Source organism: Mchenga conophoros, linkage group LG19 (genome assembly GCF_057382185.1).
Source record: "Mchenga conophoros isolate Kocher_MC1m ecotype Shallow Benthic linkage group LG19, M_conophoros_male_GT1.1, whole genome shotgun sequence".
Classification (NCBI taxonomy): Eukaryota; Metazoa; Chordata; class Actinopteri; order Cichliformes; family Cichlidae; genus Mchenga; species Mchenga conophoros.
In genome coordinates this window covers 25,135,628-25,154,734 of record NC_140544.1, presented here as the reverse complement: position 1 = coordinate 25,154,734, position 19,107 = coordinate 25,135,628, and the positions used below count along the sequence as shown (strand labels likewise).

At 38.5% G+C, this 19,107-nt stretch overlaps 3 protein-coding genes across 7 annotated transcripts; 1 reads left to right on the top strand and 2 right to left on the bottom strand.

Moving 5' to 3' along the window:
- Nucleotides 1-559: 559 nt before the first annotated feature.
- Nucleotides 560-8,842, bottom strand: pole2 (polymerase (DNA directed), epsilon 2). 2 transcript variants are annotated; one of them, XM_085256826.1, is made up of 20 exons: nucleotides 8,702-8,842; nucleotides 7,337-7,498; nucleotides 6,925-7,025; nucleotides 6,760-6,835; nucleotides 6,419-6,496; nucleotides 6,169-6,262; nucleotides 6,000-6,074; nucleotides 5,797-5,880; nucleotides 5,582-5,638; nucleotides 5,448-5,496; nucleotides 5,280-5,352; nucleotides 4,525-4,697; nucleotides 4,354-4,443; nucleotides 2,974-3,028; nucleotides 2,826-2,882; nucleotides 2,658-2,735; nucleotides 2,400-2,508; nucleotides 2,047-2,223; nucleotides 1,880-1,947; nucleotides 560-1,772 (listed from the first exon to the last, which is right to left on the bottom strand). In XM_085256826.1, exons 2-20 carry the CDS (start codon nucleotides 7,405-7,407, stop codon nucleotides 1,754-1,756), a joined length of 1,584 nt encoding a protein of 527 aa, XP_085112952.1. In that variant the 5' UTR covers nucleotides 7,408-7,498; nucleotides 8,702-8,842; the 3' UTR covers nucleotides 560-1,753. The 2 variants fall into 2 exon arrangements, with proteins under 2 accessions (XP_085112952.1, XP_085112951.1); XM_085256825.1 differs by having other exon boundaries at nucleotides 561-1,772; nucleotides 2,826-2,885.
- On the top strand, nucleotides 8,424-16,141 carry LOC146552368 (kelch domain-containing protein 1). Of its 4 annotated transcripts, XM_085256828.1 has the most exons (14): nucleotides 8,424-8,515; nucleotides 8,830-8,946; nucleotides 9,424-9,494; nucleotides 9,732-9,849; nucleotides 10,259-10,371; nucleotides 10,959-11,046; nucleotides 11,163-11,246; nucleotides 12,880-12,960; nucleotides 13,051-13,109; nucleotides 13,225-13,334; nucleotides 13,440-13,512; nucleotides 13,614-13,698; nucleotides 15,442-15,494; nucleotides 15,861-16,141. In XM_085256828.1, the coding sequence occupies exons 2-14, from the start codon at nucleotides 8,839-8,841 to the stop codon at nucleotides 16,003-16,005; spliced, it is 1,188 nt and encodes a 395-aa protein (XP_085112954.1). In that variant the 5' UTR covers nucleotides 8,424-8,515; nucleotides 8,830-8,838; the 3' UTR covers nucleotides 16,006-16,141. The 4 variants fall into 4 exon arrangements, with proteins under 4 accessions (XP_085112954.1, XP_085112953.1, XP_085112955.1 ...); XM_085256827.1 differs by lacking the exon at nucleotides 8,424-8,515 and having other exon boundaries at nucleotides 8,808-8,946; XM_085256829.1 differs by lacking the exons at nucleotides 8,424-8,515; nucleotides 15,442-15,494 and having other exon boundaries at nucleotides 8,808-8,946; nucleotides 15,861-16,000.
- LOC146552367 (uncharacterized) lies at nucleotides 16,028-18,630 on the bottom strand. Its single transcript, XM_085256831.1, has 3 exons — nucleotides 17,804-18,630; nucleotides 17,584-17,651; nucleotides 16,028-17,217 (listed from the first exon to the last, which is right to left on the bottom strand). The coding sequence occupies exons 1-3, from the start codon at nucleotides 18,311-18,313 to the stop codon at nucleotides 17,115-17,117; spliced, it is 681 nt and encodes a 226-aa protein (XP_085112957.1). The 5' UTR covers nucleotides 18,314-18,630; the 3' UTR covers nucleotides 16,028-17,114.
- Between the last annotated feature and the right edge of the window lie 477 nt (nucleotides 18,631-19,107).

The following is a 19,107-nucleotide window of genomic DNA, read 5'->3' as shown; positions in this document are numbered from 1 at the left end:
CTACTGCTACAGGACAACTCTCATATAAGAAACAGGTACACACAATTAGGTCAAAATCAAATGGAGACGTTTTTCTTTTCAAAATAAAAGTCTCCACATTTAATTGTTTTCATTAATAGTAGGGTGGAAAAGTACCCCCAAAATTTAAGACTCCCAAACGCAGAACAAAGCGCAACAACGCTTTTCGTTTCGTTAAAGTTTCATATGAAATGGATGTTATATAAAGATAAAATTATAAAAATAAATAAATAAATTGCCAAGCTGAATGGGAGAGGCTACAGCAGAACTCAAAGCTCTGACTGTGCTGAATCCAACAGCATATATGCCTGTATCAGGGACAGGATGCATCTATCACAAGAGCCACTCTTTGGTATTTACCTTGCACATTAATTGAGTAAAATTGGTTGCACATATAAAAATGTGTCGGTCCTTTTGAAACAATTTTAGAAAAACATATTTCACAAAGCTACGATATAGTGACTATAGAGGGTAAAACAGATAGGAGTTGATAATGTTATTAACTTAATGCTACTGACTACTAAGGATGGTTCAAGTTGCAATTCAATGCATAGACACTAGGGCTGCCACGATTTGTCGACTAGTCACGATTACGTCGACTATCAAAATCGTCGACGACTGATTTAATAGTCGACGTGTCGTTTGAAGCTTTGTAAGATCGCAAAAGACGCAGGAATAATAGCAGGATTTAAGAGTGTAATAACGGACTGAAACAGAAGATGGCAGCACTGCATGTACAAGGATGCCAGCTGCCGTTAAACCCCGAAGAAGAAGAAGCAGCTGTGTCCCAGAATTCATAGCGCGGCCCAGCTTAGTTTCCAACAATGGCGGTAGCTAGTTAGTTTTAATATTACTCTTATTATTCTTTCTGGGTCACAAAATAAACGTTTAACATATTTTCAGGCGAGAATGTAGCTGTGTAAACCTCAAATATCGGCTCAGTTTATCAGGACACCACATATTTTCAAAAGCGCTCCGACGTTTTCGGAGACGTCTGTTACCCACTAGCTCGATAGCTAGCCGGGGGCTAGGTCACTAGCGCCGTGAGAACACCGGACTCCCGGCAAATTGTTTTCAAACCCACCACCGTCTTTCGCGACTCAGGTTAAATATATATGAGTCACTTAGATAAATTAAAAATGTTGTTGTTTGGCTTTTTTTTTTTGTATTTTATTTGTTCCTGAGTAAATCGGTTTGGCTGAGATTAAAGTTATAGTTTTTACACAGCTGAATAAACGTCAAGCAGACAGCTGATTATCAGAAGTGTGAGATGCTGGAGAATATACTCCGGTGTCCTGTTATATTTTAGATAGCAAGGAGTTTATTAAACTTTACCGAAACAATCTGCAAATTTCATTAAAATTGAATAAACTATCATCTTGTCTTTATTTTTAGTTAGCACCTTAAAAGCTTAAAGCTGTAAGCTAATGATAGTTATATAAGAGCAGATGCTGCTGGTGCAATAAGCTGTAGTTTTACGTCCAGTGGATGATGATCTGATTAGTCGACTAATCGCATAAATAATCGGTGACTAGTCGACTATCAAAATAATCGTTTGTGGCAGCCCTAATAGACACAAAAAGGTCAGAAAGTTCAGTACAAAGCATAAAAACTTTATTATTCCTCATAGAACAAAGACTCAAAGACCATAAAATTATTTGATTACCAGTCAATTTTCAACATCTAATATCATACAAAAGTAATGTACAGTCAAATTGCAAATCCGGGATTTTCTTCACAGCCCTTGAAGTTTGCTGTGAAGAAGAAATAAGAAAACTGTTTAGTTTGAGCACAATCACCATTAAAACCACCATTGTCACTGTTAAATACACCAAAAACAAAGAGAGAGGAAAAACCCCACCTGTCCTCAACTGTCCTGTTGGATGGATAGTACACCTTGAAACTGAATCCACTTTTTGGGAAGGAACCCTGACAAAGTAAACAGGTTAAAAAAAGATATTGCTTACTTATATTAGAAGAAAGCATCCTCTACGATTTTCTGACAAAGAATCTGTCATTCATTCATACCGGGTTGACACAGAGGCAGTCTGTGTTAGTGATGCTGAAGGGGTCGTATTTGTCTGCGAAGACGATGACGTCAGGTACCGGGTAGACTCGTAGGGAAAAGTCATAGGCCCAGAATACAGGACTGACATACAGAGGCAGTGGAGTCAAGTGACCCTGGGATAGGATTGTCCTAACAAACTGAGAAGAGAAAGAAAAAGAAAAATACTACTATCACTACTAAAAGCTACTTTTTGCTTTAAAAATATTAGCAAAAAATGATTAACAAAGGCTTATAAACCTCTGACAACATGATAAATGCTGAAGTGATGATTCTTCCTGTATGAACAGGTTTGTTAAGAAAAGTTGAAACTCACATGGTTTGGAATGTCAAGATTGTTATTGGGCAATCGGACACAATTCCTACACATCTTGTTGACCAGGTCCTCTCTGATAATGATAATCTCCTGGCTGCAGTACTGAATCCTGTCAGAGAAATATGCATCATTACATTATGTGTCTGCATGGTTTTAACTAAAACTATTCAAAATCATATCTAAAACCTGTACTCCAAGCTTAATTAAACACACTAGCAGATACTTGTGCATCAAATAAGAGCCACATGTTTGTTTCACCTGCATGGATTAGTTGTGAACACAGAAAATGGCACTCTCTGTCTGAACTCCTCTGTGATGTGGTCTGCCAGGGGAGGTCTGAAACATAGTTTACCCACATTTGTTCAAACCACTCGAATCAAAATCTCACAGAATAAAGTTGAAATCTAAGCGTCTATTAAGGTTTACCGTGGCAGGATGGTGCCTGGACCAGGGTCTTCAGGACCGGGAACAAACACAAAGCGACTACTGCGGGTTTAAGATGAACACACTGAAACATGAGTAAGTAGAAAACAAAACAATAGCAGAACAGAGTGAAAAATCTATTAGAGCTTACCTGCTATGAATGCTGGGGTATGAGCATATAGCATCAGCAAGGGCTTTCAGTGACTCTAAAAAACAATAAACAAAATTAATAATAATAAAAAAAATGAGTAAAACCTCTGAAAACCTTTGTCTTTGTCCCTTTATTAAATTGTTCAGATGTTCTACAGATTTTAGCATTGACCGATTATATATGTATAGCTATTCAAAATATCCATCTAATCAGCCAATCACATGGTAGCAACTGAATGCGTTTATGCATGTGGAAGCATTTAAGACTTAAACCATACAACAGAATAGGGAAGAAAGGTGATTTAAGCAGATGTGATTGTTGGTGCCAAAAAAGCTGGTCAGAAACTGCTGATCCACTGGGATTTTCCCACACAACCAACTCTGGACAAAACTGGCTTGTTTCCTGATGGGCAGTCAACAGTAACTCAAATAACCACTTGTTACAACCCTGTATCCTTAAGAGCATCTCTGAATGCACTACATGTCAAACCTTAAAGCAGACGGGCTACAGCAGCAGAAGATCTCTCTGATTGCTACTCCTGTCACCTAAAAACTGAACTGAGGCTACAATGGATTAAAATTGTATAACAGAAGATTTGAAAAATGTTGCCTGGTCTGTCGAGTCTTGATTTCTGCTGTGGCATCAACTTTAAATGCCACAGCCTACCTGAATATCATGCTGATCATGTCCACAGGGTATCCATATTCTGATGACTGCTTCCAACAAGATATGACTATGAAAGTGAGTTTACTGTACTCACATGACCTCCACAGTCACCAGGCCTCAATTCAATAGAGCACCTTTGGGATGTGGTTGAATGGGAGATGTCCAGCCAACAAATCTACAGCAAGTGTGTGATATTATCATGTCAATATGGACCAGAATCTCTGAGGAGTGTTTCCAGCAGCTTGTTATTCTTCTTATCATTTTAAACAAATAACACTGGCTTGTGGCTCTTTATTCACTCTCTGTTTCCTATAACAGTTAATGACTTGCACAGCAGCCATATTTGCTCCATAAATAACGTGCACTGAAGTATGAGATGGTCAGAGTATGCAGTATGTCAGGGGCACTAATGTTTTCATTCCACGGAGGAATTTTTTGAGGACACACACCAGGATTCAGACACCAAAATAATAGCGGACAGCAGAGGACACGTCGTTTCACAGCTGTCTTGTTTAAATAAACATTCCTGGAATTGTCACAGGACATACGTGACAGGAAATCGCTGTGCTTACGTTCAGCGTGAGCTCCATATCACGGCCAGTCAATTGATCCATACAGTGTTTACACAAAAAACTATGTCAATAAAATTTTAGAGCATCTGTCAAAACTCACAAGCAGAGATTTCAAGATGTTCAGTGTGTTATGAGACTTTACCTTTGAGTGATTTGAGCTGTGTCTTCCCATACGGGGCAGAAGAGAAGTTTCCACAGAAAATGAAGCAGGTGGGGGGCATGGCAGCATATCCTGCAATTTAGAAATGACATCAAAAATGTTACTGGTGTCACGCAAAAGTGTACTGTTGACTTGTAAAGTTCACTATCAGACCTGAGAACATGATGTTGAGCTTTTCCATCACTTCCACACTGTCCAGCCAGACATCGGAGACGATAACAAACATGGCGTCTTCATTCTCCTCTTCCAGCTGCTTCAACTTTGCGGACGTTTTCACTGAAGTGGCAGATGGACCTCCAAAAAAGTTAATGTTTCCGTAGTATGCTCTGGAAATAATATAACAATTACACCAAGGAATCAGAATCATTTTCTGGGGACCTCATATAATAGAGCCGTAGTTATCAAGGAATTCAAGTAAAACATGAAATAATACTGTGGACCCAAGCAGGACAGCCCAAATCCACAATTGCTCATCGTGTTCTCATAAGATGCTGTTTCTTAACAATCCCCTGATGGTAACTGAATTAAAATTATACACTTTAAAAGTTTCCTAAAAAAACATTTTTAAGTCCTGCATTCTGACTACAATAAGGCTGGGGAACTAAGCCCTCCTGTAACATACTGTGACTGTATTCAGTCTTTATAGTCTGCTGTTGAGAAGTGTGATCTTGGCATGTCTGTGTAGCTTATAATGACGATGATCTCCAACTTAAAGAGTATTTGCCTTCATATTAATTCAGTGGCATTTTCACAAATTAACAAGGAAGACAAGTTAAACTGACTTCACTTCACTGGAAGCTCCTTAACTTTTAGTCTGAACATGATCTCACACACACAGAAACTCATACTTTATACTAGAATGTAATGTCAAAATGTATATTTTGTAGTACAACTACTCTTCCTCTGACCTTGTGGCTGATGAAGGCTCTGTTGGTGGGAACCCGAAACCATTGACGTGGAACACAGAGTCCTCATACCAACCTAGAAAACAAACCGTGAGTTGCAAATTCACAAATAGGCTTGGATGTGTGTATAAAATCCACATTTTGCCATTTTTACTAGAGTAATTATCTTACCTTCTGCCAGTACAAAGCAGGATTCTGTGTAGAGGCCATTATGAAACTGGTGAGAGTGGAGCTAAGGAATTTATCTTTTATATTCCATGTGATTTTGCATAATATGAAGGACTTTTATTAACATCAAAGGATATTGCTTTGGACAAGTCCAGCTGTATTGTTCCACTTGGGTCCTCCAGGTAAAATTTACCCTGAAAAGAATGGTTTTCAAATGTTAAATGAACCAGATTAAACAACAACAACAACAACAAAATCCTCAAACTGAACATAAAGTCACAATTTTCATCGCATTCAGTGAAATGGAAAACAAAACAAAACATAATCTCTTATATTTATCTGGATCACTAACCTCTTTCAGTTGTGTGATCATACCAAGTACAATCACCTCTCCCAGTTTAGCTGTGCTACCAAGCAATGCTTCAACCGTCTTCAGCTAGGAAACACAAATAATGCTAAAAATGGTTAGTTAAATTTGTTTTGTTTTTTTAAATAGCTGACATGAGGTAATACACGTTTAACACAGTGTCCATTACAGTAGCTTAGATGTGATACCTGAAATTTGTTTTGACCCTCTTCAACAGCAGCTCCTATCGCTGGCGGGGTGAAGAGTTCATGGCGATGTGTTCGCTGCAGAAATGAATACGACATGCACACTATACATATTAAAAATGGCAGCAAAGACAGCAGGTCAGCCTGGAATCATGAGACAGATTTTACTGACTTGCTGAAGGATTGTATAGCGCTCCCTGAAGAGTTCAGCTTTTTCTCTGGCCAGGCCACACAGACTGGGGGCTGGATGACTGGTCATACTGATGCTGGATGGAAGTCAAAAGTCAAAATAAAAGCTTTACAATCTTTGCCAGACACACTGCGGTCTGCAAAACGGCAGAAACATTTATATTTAAACAATAATTTACATTAACTTTAAAACAAAAGAGAAAAAAAAAAAAAACCAAAGTTGTTTTACTCACGGTACAAATTTCTTCCTCTCCACACTGTAAATGTATCTGGGCACATCAAAGGCTCCAATTATGTTGAAAACATTATCTCTGGAAGGGACGACTCATATAAGTAAACAAGTTAATCCCAACCTTACTCTACAAAGAACCTGCAACTGAATGATTTCTGTCCCAGCATTTAGTTTTTACCGGCATTCATTATATTAAAATGCTTTATGATCAATTAATTAAGCATACTGTGTCAGCTTCTACATGAGTAATAAGTCCAGTGGATATTTCATTTCAGTCGATGTACAAAGGACACCCCGAGTCCTTCCAAAAATATTAGAACAATGCTATTTTTTTAAACTTACATTGTTTCGTCACAAGTTTGAGTGCAATCCTGCACGGCACTTTCCACCACGGACATCTCGATCATGCTGGAGGACACTGCGCGAAAAATCAGTACAGTCACAGTCTGAAAAAACTCACATGGGAGCACAAACATAGGAGCACACAACAAGCTGTACTGCACTCACATGGCTGTTTTTCCACTGCATCCAAGACCCTTTCAATAATATCATCAAGTTCAGAATGACTGACGGACTCCAGCACCTCTACAAGGTACCTGCTGGCCTCACTGGAGCGCAGAACAAGAAGAAGCCAATCAACAAATAAATAAACAAAGATAACAACTACATGACTAAACACGGTCCAACTACATCGAATTATATGTGCACATCCAATAAAAATGAAGTCTAACAAAAGTGTAAAAAGCTTTCTTTGTTCGTTTTTAAAAACATTTTTTCTGTATTTAATAAGGCAAAATACAGAAGGCTTGCACAGCGAGCTGCCTGTTCGTAACTTCAAGATGAAACAAAAGACGTCGTTGTGTTTTCGAAAGTTTTCAAAGCAGAAAAAAAACATTTTTATCTACACAAGAATACATACGGGCGCAGTATAAGTCCTCTCATCTTGAAGCCAGAAGACACTTTCGTCTTTATTCTGCGTGCAACATCCATGATTATTTCTGCTCCGACTCAAGCTTTGGCGCTAAATGTCAACTTCCACAAACTTCCGCAAGTGTCGTCACTTCCGTCTTAGGGGCCGCCTCTATTTTATTAAAAAAAGCGAACTTGAAAACAAATCTGCCGAATCATTTTCACAAAATTATGTTTTTTTTGACTGTGAGTTTCTCTTTTAAGTCTATTCTAATTTCCATTATTGTGTTTTTTAATACAGGCTAAAGATGCATAAAACATCACCTAGCTTTTTAAGGATAAATTATTTATGAATAACAAAAATAATAGCAATAATAACAGAAGTTATCAAAACGAAGCGCAAAAGGTGTTACATTGTTTATATTGTATATTTCTTAGCATGTTAATAGTGATTTGACAAAACAGAATACAATTACTCTATCACGTGTCACCTTATATTTTACAGCCATTTATAGACTGTGATAATTATATAAAACATAGTAGTTTCATTATTTGTCAGTAAGCTACCATAGTGAACCATACGTTAGTAATTGTTTATTGCCACAAATTAACTGTATCGATGACACAAACAATTCTGCTCCAAAACTGTAGATTTGTCTCATGGTATTTTTTGATTTCGAAATTGATTTTGGAAAATATTTGTTTGTTTGGCCTTAATTCAAGTTTATAAAAAAAATCCTTTTGAATATATTACTGACTATATAGTGTAATTAGTCATAAGTACTGGTTATTAGTGCTTATGAATGGATGGACAGAGAAACTGTCCATGTTGTACAAGCTGAACAACTGTGCCTTTCTGGGTCTTCTTTTGAAACAAACAAAACCAAAACAAAAATCTATACAAAAATAAATAAATAAATAACAAGACAAAATGCTGTCCAAGAGTAAAATTCTTGGCTTAATATCTCGAAATTTTGACTCAATAACTTCAAAATTCCGAGTTATTGTGAGATAAAAAAAAACAAAAAAAAACAAATAGAAATTTTATGCTGGAAGAGGTTCACCGGAAGTAGTATTTTATTTTGTAGCTGTGTTTACAGTATTTGGCACCGAGGCTTTCTTGTCCAAAATATGTAGGTTTAAAAACATGAAGAAATAATATCCGACAGCTAACAGCGCGTTGCGTCCCGTGAGTATGCACTAAGTATGGTTATTTAAACGTTAGTTTTTCAGTGTTTTTGTACTGTGGTTATGTATTAACCTGTTCCGAGCTTTTGTCGGTTGAATTAGTAGACTACCATTTTTTTCTTTTCGCATACCCAAATAATATTTAGCATAAACCGAAGACAGTAGGATGGTTCGAGTTTCTACTCACAGTTAGCTGTTGCTTTTGTTCTCGTAAATACATATAGTTGAGCATAGGTGAGACATTTAGACATTTTTTCCTTTTTTGTGTGATTTTTAGGTTCAAGTGCATGCCTTCACGTCTCTGTGTGTAAATAGCAGTCAGTTATGGATTCCGCCTTTGAGAGGCACTGCTCGGAGCTGGTCGCCCGGGAACGAAGCGGACATACTGCTGTGTTGCATGACAATCTCCTGTATGTATGGGGAGGCTATATGGTGAGAAAACACTGAAACATAAAAGACACAAATGACAAGGAAGAGAAGGGAAATTTCTCCAGTACTGTATTAAACATGTGATATTTAAATGGTGGCATTAACTGTATATGCCAATTTATACCTAGTAAAATTAAAAATAAAAATACATTCATAAATAAATGAGGGCTGCTGTGCATTATTATATGTAACAGCTTCTTGCTTTTTTTTTTTTGCTTTCATTTCCCAAACCACATGACCTAACTCCACCGCCTGCACCTGTATTATAATGTATTATAATGCTTCTTATATGTTAATAAGTCAGTAGTGATTAAACATCTGTTAATATAAAATATTTTTTTTAGTTTAATTTAATTTCGTTTTGTTTTTCATTTCTGACTCAAACACCTGACACTTCTCTGGAGACAGATGAAAATATAAAAATGAAATGAGACGTTATGCTAAAGTGCTTAATTTATTTAATTATTTTGTTCTTTCCAGTCTGTTGCTGAGGAAGAAGTTTTCTTACCTAATGATGAAATCTGGGTGTATGAACTAGACGCAGGTATTTGGTAAGAAGACTGAAAAAATTCCTGCTTGCTTCTGTTTGCAAAACAAAAAATACCAATGCCTGTTAAGCCCTGACTTTCACTCTGTTTTTCAACTCGTGGAAATTGTGTTGGAGTCATATGACATTTCAGCTATGTTTGAACTTACAAGCACTCTCCTGGGGCTGTTTGACTTCTGAGTTGTGAGTGAATATAAGCAGTTTTTCTGCATTTTTCTTTTCTTTTTCCATTTTTCTGAAGGAAGGTGTGTCACATGGATGGGGACGTCCCTCCCCCCATGTCTGGGACCTGCAGCTGCTACATGAATGGACACATGTACATATTTGGAGGTTGTGATGACAATGGACAGACCAATCAGGTTTGACTAATATCTGAGGAAGTGACTGTTAATGACACGTGTTTTTTTTGTAAACATAGTTATGTTTACATTGTGTGAATGCTTAAGGTTTAGCAAGCACTCCCGATGCTTTCTTTCCTTATGTAAAATTTGCAGAGATAGTGTTTTAAAAATAATGTACATTTTATGTTTTTTGTGTCCATGATCAGTAGCTGGAAGTATTGATCATTTAAAGATTACTCTGTAGTGCCTCTAGTGGTCAAAAACTCCACATAAACCTTATAATGTTGTGCGAAACAGAAGTATCTATGGGCATGAACTTAAGGTGGAAAGACCGGAAAGACGCTGAAAGAAAATGTTAAATGTTGATAAATAAATGCAGCAAAGAGATAAAGGAATGAAGATTTGATCAGTGTTTCTCATCCTACAGATGTACGGCGTCAACCTGGAAGATGGGAAATATACATGGAAGAGGATAATGCATGAGTTTGGCTCAGCCCCCTCTCCCCGAGACAAATTGTCCTGCTGGGTTTACAATGGACGGTGAGCACAGTGAAATTTTAATCAAGTTTAATTTTCAGCATTTTGTTACCACATAAATCACTACAGGAAATCAGTAGTTGTGAACTAAAATCTATTTTTAAGATTACTTGTCAAAAACTGGTACTAAAGAAATTTTGAGGATTAGATACTGAATTTTCCCCGCTGGTTTGGAAAAGTGAAAGAAAATGGACAGATAAATAGATAAATTAGGTTTCCGTGTCTTTTTCATTTTTTAAATTGAATGCTGGGTGTTTGATCTTACTTTGATACATGAAGTGAAGAGGCTATCCATGTGTCTTTGTTTCCTGCACCAATTTCCGAGCAGATTTGGATGTCCACACAATCAACATTTTTTGTTAACAAGTTAATCTTGTAATCTTGGTTTTACTGTTTTTGGATTTGACGTTAAATCCAGGTTTTGTCAGGCTTTCAACATCTTTTTAGCATTCTTTATCTTAAAGTCATCATCCGAACAAAAACACAACCTGTGTTGAGTTTTGAAAACTATTCAGCGTTACGTCTGTTCTTGATTGGATGTATAATTTTATGTTAATTGGAAATTATTTTTTTGTGTGATATTTTTCCAGGCTCGCCTACTTTGGTGGTTATGGTCACAAACTACTGAGTGATCTCGACCGGAGGAGTGGAAGCTTTATTGTGGATGAAACTTCATGGGTAGGTTTTTTGTTACTCACTACAAGTCTGTTAGCTGTCTCTGTGAGATTTTTTTGAAGGTTTTTGTTAGAAAAGTTAGCTTCTTTACACCTGCTTAGCTCTTTTGTTATTGCCAGGTGGGAGATGTCTTTTGGGGATGGAACAATGAAGTTCACATATTTGACCCCATGCAGTCCAGCTGGAGTGAACCGCGGACCCACGTGAGTCAGTTTGAGATTAATTCATGCTGGTATTGACTGAAGTCAGGAATTTCATGTGTGGGATTTTTCCCCTGATGCTATAAAACTTTAATTAGTAACTTCACAAGTGGAAATATAAATAAAAGATAATTATTAAGACCTAAGGCTAGGCATGTTTGACTGTTGCTCTCAAAATGTTCCAAAATTGAGCACATGCAATCTTTATACAACACTTTGATGAGACAGTGTATAAGAAATGTGGAACATCTTTGACTGCAGCTCCTGCAGGGCATGCTTACACAGCTGAACAGAAACAGCTGATGCAATATTTCATCATCACCTATGCGTGTTGTTCTTATCCAGTGCAATCTGTAAGAAATGCTACCATGTACAGTGTGAAAAAGGGTTTGCCCTTTTGCTGTTTTTTTTGCATATTTGATTTACTTTCATATTACATGATCGTCATTACAGATCATCAAACAAATTGGAATTTCAGACAAAGATAACCAATGTAAACGCAAACGGCAGTTTTTAAATTATGATTTCATTTATTAAGGGAAAAAGGCTATCCAAACCTACCTGAAAAACAGAATTTTCCCCTTTTTAAAAAGGAGTTAACTGTGATAAACCGCAATCTGAGTTCAATTTCACTATCAAACCCCAAGACCTTTAGACCTGTTGGCTCAAGAAATCACTGAAATATAGTCTGTCTAACAAAGTGAAGTTGGCTAAAAGATCTCAAAAAGCTACAGAAACAACTGAAAAGTCAAATTATTGACATATGTCAGTCTAGAAAGGGTTGAAAAGCCATTTATAAGGCTTTGGGAATCCAGTGACCCACGATGAAAGCCATTATACACAAACGGAGAAAACTTGGAACAGTGGTGAACCTTCCCAGAAGTGGACAGCTGACCAAAGTTACTCTAGGAGCTCATTGATGACTCATCCAGGAGGTTAGAACAGAAGTCACAAAAACATCTAGAGATCTAGAGAGAGAGGCCAGCCTCACTAGCCTCAGTTAGGAGTTCATGATTCAACAATAAGAAAGAAACTGGGCAAAAACAGCATTCATGGGAGACCTCCAAGGAGAAACTTGATGAGCTCAAAGATGTTTGGTAAAATATTCTGTGAGACAAAAGTTTAACTTTTTGGAAGGTTTGAATTCCTTTACATCTGGCATAAAACTAACACAGCATTTCAATACAGAACAGTCAAAACTGGTGGTGGTAGTGTGATGGTCTGGGGACTGGGATGACTTACCGAAATTAATGGAGAGCAGATTGAGTAGAAAATGTCAGATCATCAGTTTTGTGCACCAAAGCTCAAGCATACTTGGGTTATGCAGCAGGGACAATGATCACATTAGAAAGTCTATCACTGAATGGCTAAAAAATAAGTAAATGAAACAAAATCAGGTAGTACATTTCTGTGTTCATAATGCTATCTATTTTGAAAACACCATTGGTTGAAATGCTCTTAGACACTCAATGTTGTACAGAAAAGGTAACTTTGACTTTCAGAAAGTCTGGAGAACTCATCAAGAACTTTAAAAACAATTCCAATAACATCTGGGTCCCTGGAAGCAAAAAAAATAAAGAAATGTTGGAGTAGCCTGAGACTTTTGCACAGTACTATACACTGTTTTTGCTTGCAGGGCCGAGCTCCTGCTCCAAGGGCAGCCCATGGCAGTGCTGCGCTCGGTTACAGAGGATACATTTGTGGAGGTAGAGTTATGGTAAGAGTCCCAGTTGGTTTTCGATGTAGTGTTTATGGATGCATGTTGTGTTGATCAGAGAAAGTTACTCGTGCTGTTTTTTAAATGCAGGAAACCAGGACAAATGACATCCATTGCTTAAACCTTGAATCATGGACATGGTCAGAAATGTATGTAGCCATGTGTCATTGCTATACTGTACCTTGTCATGTGGTGTATGCAGAACCTGAGCTCACAGTGAGTTTTTAAGTTAACTGTGTGTATCATGCCAAATCGGTTTTCCAGAATCCCGTTGTCCCCAACTCCGGTGGGGAGATCATGGCACACACTCACAGCAGTATCAGACAACACCTTGTTCCTGTTTGGAGGTCTGAGTGTTGACTGCAAACCAATGAGTAAGAAAATGCATCCTCTTATTCAAGTTTATTTCCTTTGCTGCTTTGGTCCTTTTATGTCCTCTAGTTGTTTTCTTCTTAGTAAAACAAACCTTGCTCGATTAGGTGATGGGTGGTTGCTTGATGTCGAAACAAAGAAGTGGAAAGAGTTAGAGCATCCCTTTAAGAATAAGCCAAGGTAACAACTTATGAATGTAATATTTATTACTCTGAACAAACGTTATAAAGCGTTGCTGTAAACTGTGATCAGATTTTAAGTGGTACCTTCTCCTGTTTAAGGTTGTGGCACACAGCTAATCCAGGCAAAGATGCTGATGTGATTGTGTTTGGTGGAAGTTGTGACTACATCTTGCTTGTCGACACTGTAAGTATCAGAGGGAGACGCATGTAGAAGCTAAAAACAAAGGTGAAGTTAGTTTAATTTTCCACGTCTTTGGAAATCATGACACAGGTGCAACATGAAAACTATGTTTTTGTTTACATGTATGTTATGTAAAATTTAAACAGGGTTTACTCTATACTGCAGGGGCTTGTACTTCGAAGCAAGTTCAACGTGCACAGTTATCATTTGCTTATCTGGCTTCACTTCCACTGACACAAACAAAGGTGGTAATTAACTAAGTCAACCCAGCGCTTCCAAGCTATGACATGAAAGACAACAATCGTAGACATGGACAAGTCTGCTGGTAGCACAGTGGCATATTTCAGAAAGAAAGGGCAAACTTTTTCTTCATATTAGGAAAATATGAAAAATCTGAACATATAATATCGGCTAAAAGTGACACAAATGCAGCCGAAGCAGCACTGTGTAAGTGGGTTTGAATGGCTGCAGCCAATGCAAATTAGAGCTTGTTTTTGACGATCTATGTTTTTTATTAATGCTTATAACAAAAAAACATAGACTTTAAACAGTCTTTTTAAACTATTGATCTGCCTTTACATGGGCTCTTCCAGGAATGGTGACACTGTTTTCCAGAGAATTGATTTGTGATCAGGTGGTATTTTTGTACTGTTTATCTCTTAACTGAAACATAACCTGCAGAGCAGGTCAGAGTGCTATATGAGGTAGCAAGTTCAACACAGCTATATCAGAGGTTAGTTAGTTTGTCTGCAGATCAAAGTGAAGCAGGTTTTATTGATTGAATAAGTGTTCCTGGTTATAAAAAGCCTAAACAGTTTCTGCTCTGTGTTCTAGTAGCTGCAATTCCAGATGTGTAAACGAGTGTTAGCAACTGATTAAAATCGAGTATAAAATATTTGTAAAATTTCAGAATCACCAGAATTTACATTTCATTTAATGCTTTATTACTTTGAGGCTCCTGTATTTTAATTCATTATTATCAGGTTGCCCCAAAAGCTCCCTGAAAAGCCAATTGATCCAAAGTGGTGCAGAGAGTGTACTGACAGGGACTTGAAAGAGAGACCATATTTCTCCCTTATGAGCTGCCCTATATTGGCTCCCTTCTAAATTTCCCCTCTCCCTCTTCTGGTCATGGTGGAAGGGTCACCCCTCCCTACGCCTGGTTTCTGTCTGAGATTTCTTCTTCTTAAAAGGGAATTTTTCTTTCCGACTGTCGCCACATACTTGCTCATAGAGTGTTGTGGGATTGTTTCTAGTACACTAAGTACTTTATATAAATAAAACTGAAGCAAACTGAATTAATAGAATAGGGAAAAAATTGGAACTTTATGATGATTTCAAACCGAACATGTTCCTGTCTGGGTGTTTTCAACATAGATTACTAAAAAAGTCAGCCCATTTCGAGACTTCGCAAATTAACCCATTAATCCTGATTTGTAGTACTCCCCTTAGGTCTGAAGTACAAGTTACCGTGGCAGTGTACCCTAACATGAAGTGAACTGCCTTTCTAACACTGAAAACTCAGCGTTAACCATGAAGTTAACTAAGCCCTTAATCTTGCTTTGTAAGGCATCAGGTCTCTTTCTCTCTACAGAGCAGTCTACACCTGACAATGAGGCATTAAAAAACCTACGGAGAATGTTTGCTAAAGGAACTGATCTAATGAACATAGTTTTGTGAATAAATGAAGACTACAAATATGTCTATGGATGTGAACCTATGTAAACCTTGTGCATTTCTTTTCAGGGTCACTGCAATGATGCACTTGTTTTTCAGACGCAACCATATCCCCTGTTTAGGTAAAAAAACTTTCTGTGATACCTTTACCAGCAAGATGTCAAAAAACTAAGGCAAGAAAAGTAAAAGCGAGATCCCTTGTACGACACAGAGCATTGCAGCACTTATTAAGTCCGATGCAAAATGAATAGGATGTAAAGTGGGATGGAGGCGGAGTTTTCACAGGCGCCATCAGCCTTGCCTGACCTACCGTGATTCTCACTTTATTGCTACAAACAAGTTTGTCCTGCAGCAGCTCTGTTAGAGACAAGTAAAATATCTGCTGTCCTAAGTATCTGCTGCTTTGTAGGGCACGTTACTTTAAATATGCATTCGTCTCCCAAAATAGAAATGAGAATTGACAGGCTTTTTTTTCCTCCTCCTGACAGAATTTGTGAGGATTACATTGCAAAGAATGTGAGAAACAACGAGGTGCTCCGAAATCAACTTCCTCTCCTGCCTCGCAAGCTACTGAAGCTCTTACAGAGAAGGATCTCTTTCTACAGGCCTTCGAAAAAGCAAATGACTAGCTAAAAAGACCTTGAATGCCATGCTGTTTAAAGTGCTATATTTCTCCTTTATTGTTTTACAAATTAATATTTTATTTTGTACAGTCTGCCTACAGTCCCTGCGATGACTGCGCTGAATAAATGACAGATTGACACTTTGATTTGCCTGATGCAGATTATTACAATACGCAGATAACTCAGTCAGCAGAACAGAGCAGCTACAGACACGTTTTCTCCCAGAGTAGTCACATGACCAACAACTCGACATTTTCTGCTTTTTTATTTCAAACACACACAAATTTTTTTTAACTCTGCTTCCAAATTTTCATATTGGAAATTTCCTCTAAAAAGTTTGATAAAATTTCACGTTTGTATTCATGCACACAACTTCTGCATTCTGCCACTAAGTGGCAGCAGGCTTTTATTTTGAAGTGTTTCAATGGCTGAATTGTGTCAGCAGAAACAGACTTTGCCCAACTAAAAGTCTCTCTGTAGCCACATTCTCGCAGGGTGGAGAAAGTGCAGGAGCTGCGGTCAGGAAGGAAATGTTAGGTAAACATTCTCTGCTCATACCTTGGCAGGGTTTGCTACATGAGAAACTAAAGCCCTGAACACTTTATGCTCACACAAAACCGCTGGTGGAAACAAGTCCATCTTTACTGCTAAAAGATCACAAGCATGTACCTCTCCTGCTGACATTTACAGAACTGGCAGAAAGGGTCTGTGTTGTCTCATTAAACAGACATGTTAAACCATGTTAGTAATAGGTAGCAAATGAGTGCTCAGTAGGAGTCGAGCTGGACAGTAACACCCTACCTGCTTCAGAAACCCAACCCTTGTGAGTGTGAGGAGAACTTCCTGGCACATATTCAAGCTGGTGTTTTAACTCTGCAATTACTGCTGCATCTTGTTAAATAAGACTTGGCTAAATGCACAGACTGGGAGTGATGCTGTTTTAAGTTCAACACAGACTGTGTTCATTATTTTTTTCCTGGCAACCCTGCATAAATATAGATTGTGCAGCCTTTCCAGCAAGCAGGAAATTTGTCAGAATAAACCCTGGTTCCCTTTCTTTGAATACAAACGGTTTCCTGTCATGAGAGCTTGCTAAAAGAGCTTTCTTAGCTCGGAGGGTCAACTAAACTCTCTTTCAATGGTATCCATCAGCTCCTCTTCTGATCCATCGTACAGGATGACTGGCGTGGTGAGAGAAGAGCCATGGCAGCTATCAAACGTCCTGGGAAATGTAGAGACCCACATCAGGAAGGTGAAGATTACAAACAGAAAATGTGACACATATTTAAACAGTTTAACCCAACGCTCAGAGTGTAGAGGCCCAAACAAAACAAAACTAACAAAACAAAAATGGCGCTGTGAGAAAGTTGGAATAAAGTTGGAAATATGAATGTTTTTCTTTTTGGCATTCTTCAACAATAGACACTTGTCTGTTTCTCCCCTGCTTGCAAACATCTGGCGTATCTGATACGCTCTGAGAATAATGGATTTGGTATTTCGATTCCTTTAAGGTGAATTTGATCTGGCTCTGCGCATTTTTCCTCCACTGAGGTCAGGAATGAATAATTTATTTAAGTTGCCTACTTACGGTTGTTGTTCTGATGTGGGGACGTCTTCCGACAAAGCCTCTGTTGTCAAACAGCCCTGTGAGGAGGACTGACATAAAGCAGAGAGGGAAGGATGGATATTATGTGTTTCATTCAATAATAACTCGCGGTTATTGTTACTTTAAAAGCATGCTTTTGTTCTCATAAACTGGATTACAATCTGGCAAAAGTACTTAAAAGTAGAAATTTAAAAGTCCTTACATTGTGCTCGGTGGTACACCCAGATGTGTGCTTTTTAACGTGTGCGAAGGCAGAGTTGCCCTTCTTGTTTACATCTCTTGACACACTGTGTGCGACACGTGGCTCTTGGTCTCTTCCTGACGCTCGGAGCCTCGGAGCAGAGCTGAAGTCGTCTTCAGCGTCCTCCTGGCTGAAATGACACAGTCCGTATGTTTTGGATCTGATGAACGTCTTCTTCGGAGGGGTCTTCTTTACCGAAGCGCTCTCTCTTTCTGTGTAATCTGCCATAACTGTGTCCAGTTCTCCATCAATATCCTCCTCATTCCCAGAAAAGTCCGAATCCTGCCCTTCGCTGTGGCAGTCAGGTTGCGCGCGGTTACGCACATTGCGCAAAACTGAGTGAATTTTAAGAGGCTTGAACAGACGGCTGTCCTTTTGAGGTGAAGCGACATCGGTCCCCGTTTTGGTCACGTTTACCTCGCTGACACAAGCAGGTGCGACTCTTTTTCCTCGGCTTGTACCCGAGCCCATGTCCGTGTGTCTGGGCTGCTAGTGTAGTCTCATTTCCAAATTGCTCCTGAGGCACGGCAAGCGCTTTTGCAGTTGAATATTAACCAACAAAAGCGTGGTCCTTGGCAGTGGTTAAGGTCAGTCTTCAATTAGTTTTACGATAGGAAGGCAGTTCTTTGGCAAAAAACGAAGCTTTTCTTTAAAATGTTTCTACAGACAGGTTGTTAAAATAAACGGCAGTAAACTTTCGAGTAACTCCAAATCAAGATGAGAAACTGTGTATCCCTTACATAACCAAGTTTGGCTCAGGACCCCAGGGAGAAAACTCCGCCTTCTTATAGGGGGAAACACACATCCTCCATTGTGTCTACTGCTAAAAAAAATAACATCTGCCTGTGTATTCTCATGGATTTAAGCAACCAATCCCCAAAAAAGGGAAATATACGTAAATATTCACGTGTTCCCTTTAATGATAGGGAGTCATTTTGAAAGGCTAACAGGAAGAATTAGTCCAATTTGTCTGTATCAGAAACATGACCAGCCTATTTCCCTTCTTCACCTAATAGATTTTATTGGGGCCAACAGTGAGTGAATTCCTGTCACCCTGATGCAGGAGCCCCCCTCCTCCAGTGAATGATTAAGATTAAAGTGCTGGACCATGAGAGAGGGCATTCCTTTCCAACAGCTCAGGCTTCCCAGAGATTCCTCAATAAGCTTTTGTTTGGTCCACTTGCGCATACAAAAGACATGACAGGAGCACCTCAGTGCCAAAGCTGTCCAACAAAAACCCAGAGTGCACCAAAGCAAAGAAAAAA

Bases quoted from the DNA above. Each gene is read 5' to 3' on its own strand.
- pole2 (XM_085256825.1), bottom strand. From the start codon at position 7,407: ATGGATGTTGCACGCAGAATAAAGACGAAAGTGTCTTCTGGCTTCAAG. The intron at 7,026-7,336 runs GTATGTATTCTT...TCTGCGCTCCAG, and splicing joins AGAGGACTTATACTGCGCCC to TGAGGCCAGCAGGTACCTTG. The intron at 2,736-2,825 runs GTAAACCTTAAT...ACTATGTTTCAG, and splicing joins CCAGGCACCATCCTGCCACG to ACCTCCCCTGGCAGACCACA.
- LOC146552368 (XM_085256828.1), top strand. From the start codon at position 8,839: ATGGATTCCGCCTTTGAGAGGCACTGCTCGGAGCTGGTCGCCCGGGAA. The intron at 11,047-11,162 runs GTAGGTTTTTTG...TGTTATTGCCAG, and splicing joins TTGTGGATGAAACTTCATGG to GTGGGAGATGTCTTTTGGGG. The intron at 13,513-13,613 runs GTAACAACTTAT...CTCCTGTTTAAG, and splicing joins CCCTTTAAGAATAAGCCAAG to GTTGTGGCACACAGCTAATC.
- LOC146552367 (XM_085256831.1), bottom strand. From the start codon at position 18,313: ATGGGCTCGGGTACAAGCCGAGGAAAAAGAGTCGCACCTGCTTGTGTC. The intron at 17,652-17,803 runs GTAAGGACTTTT...GCTTTATGTCAG, and splicing joins GGTGTACCACCGAGCACAAT to TCCTCCTCACAGGGCTGTTT. The intron at 17,218-17,583 runs GTAAGTAGGCAA...TACATTTCCCAG, and splicing joins CCCACATCAGAACAACAACC to GACGTTTGATAGCTGCCATG.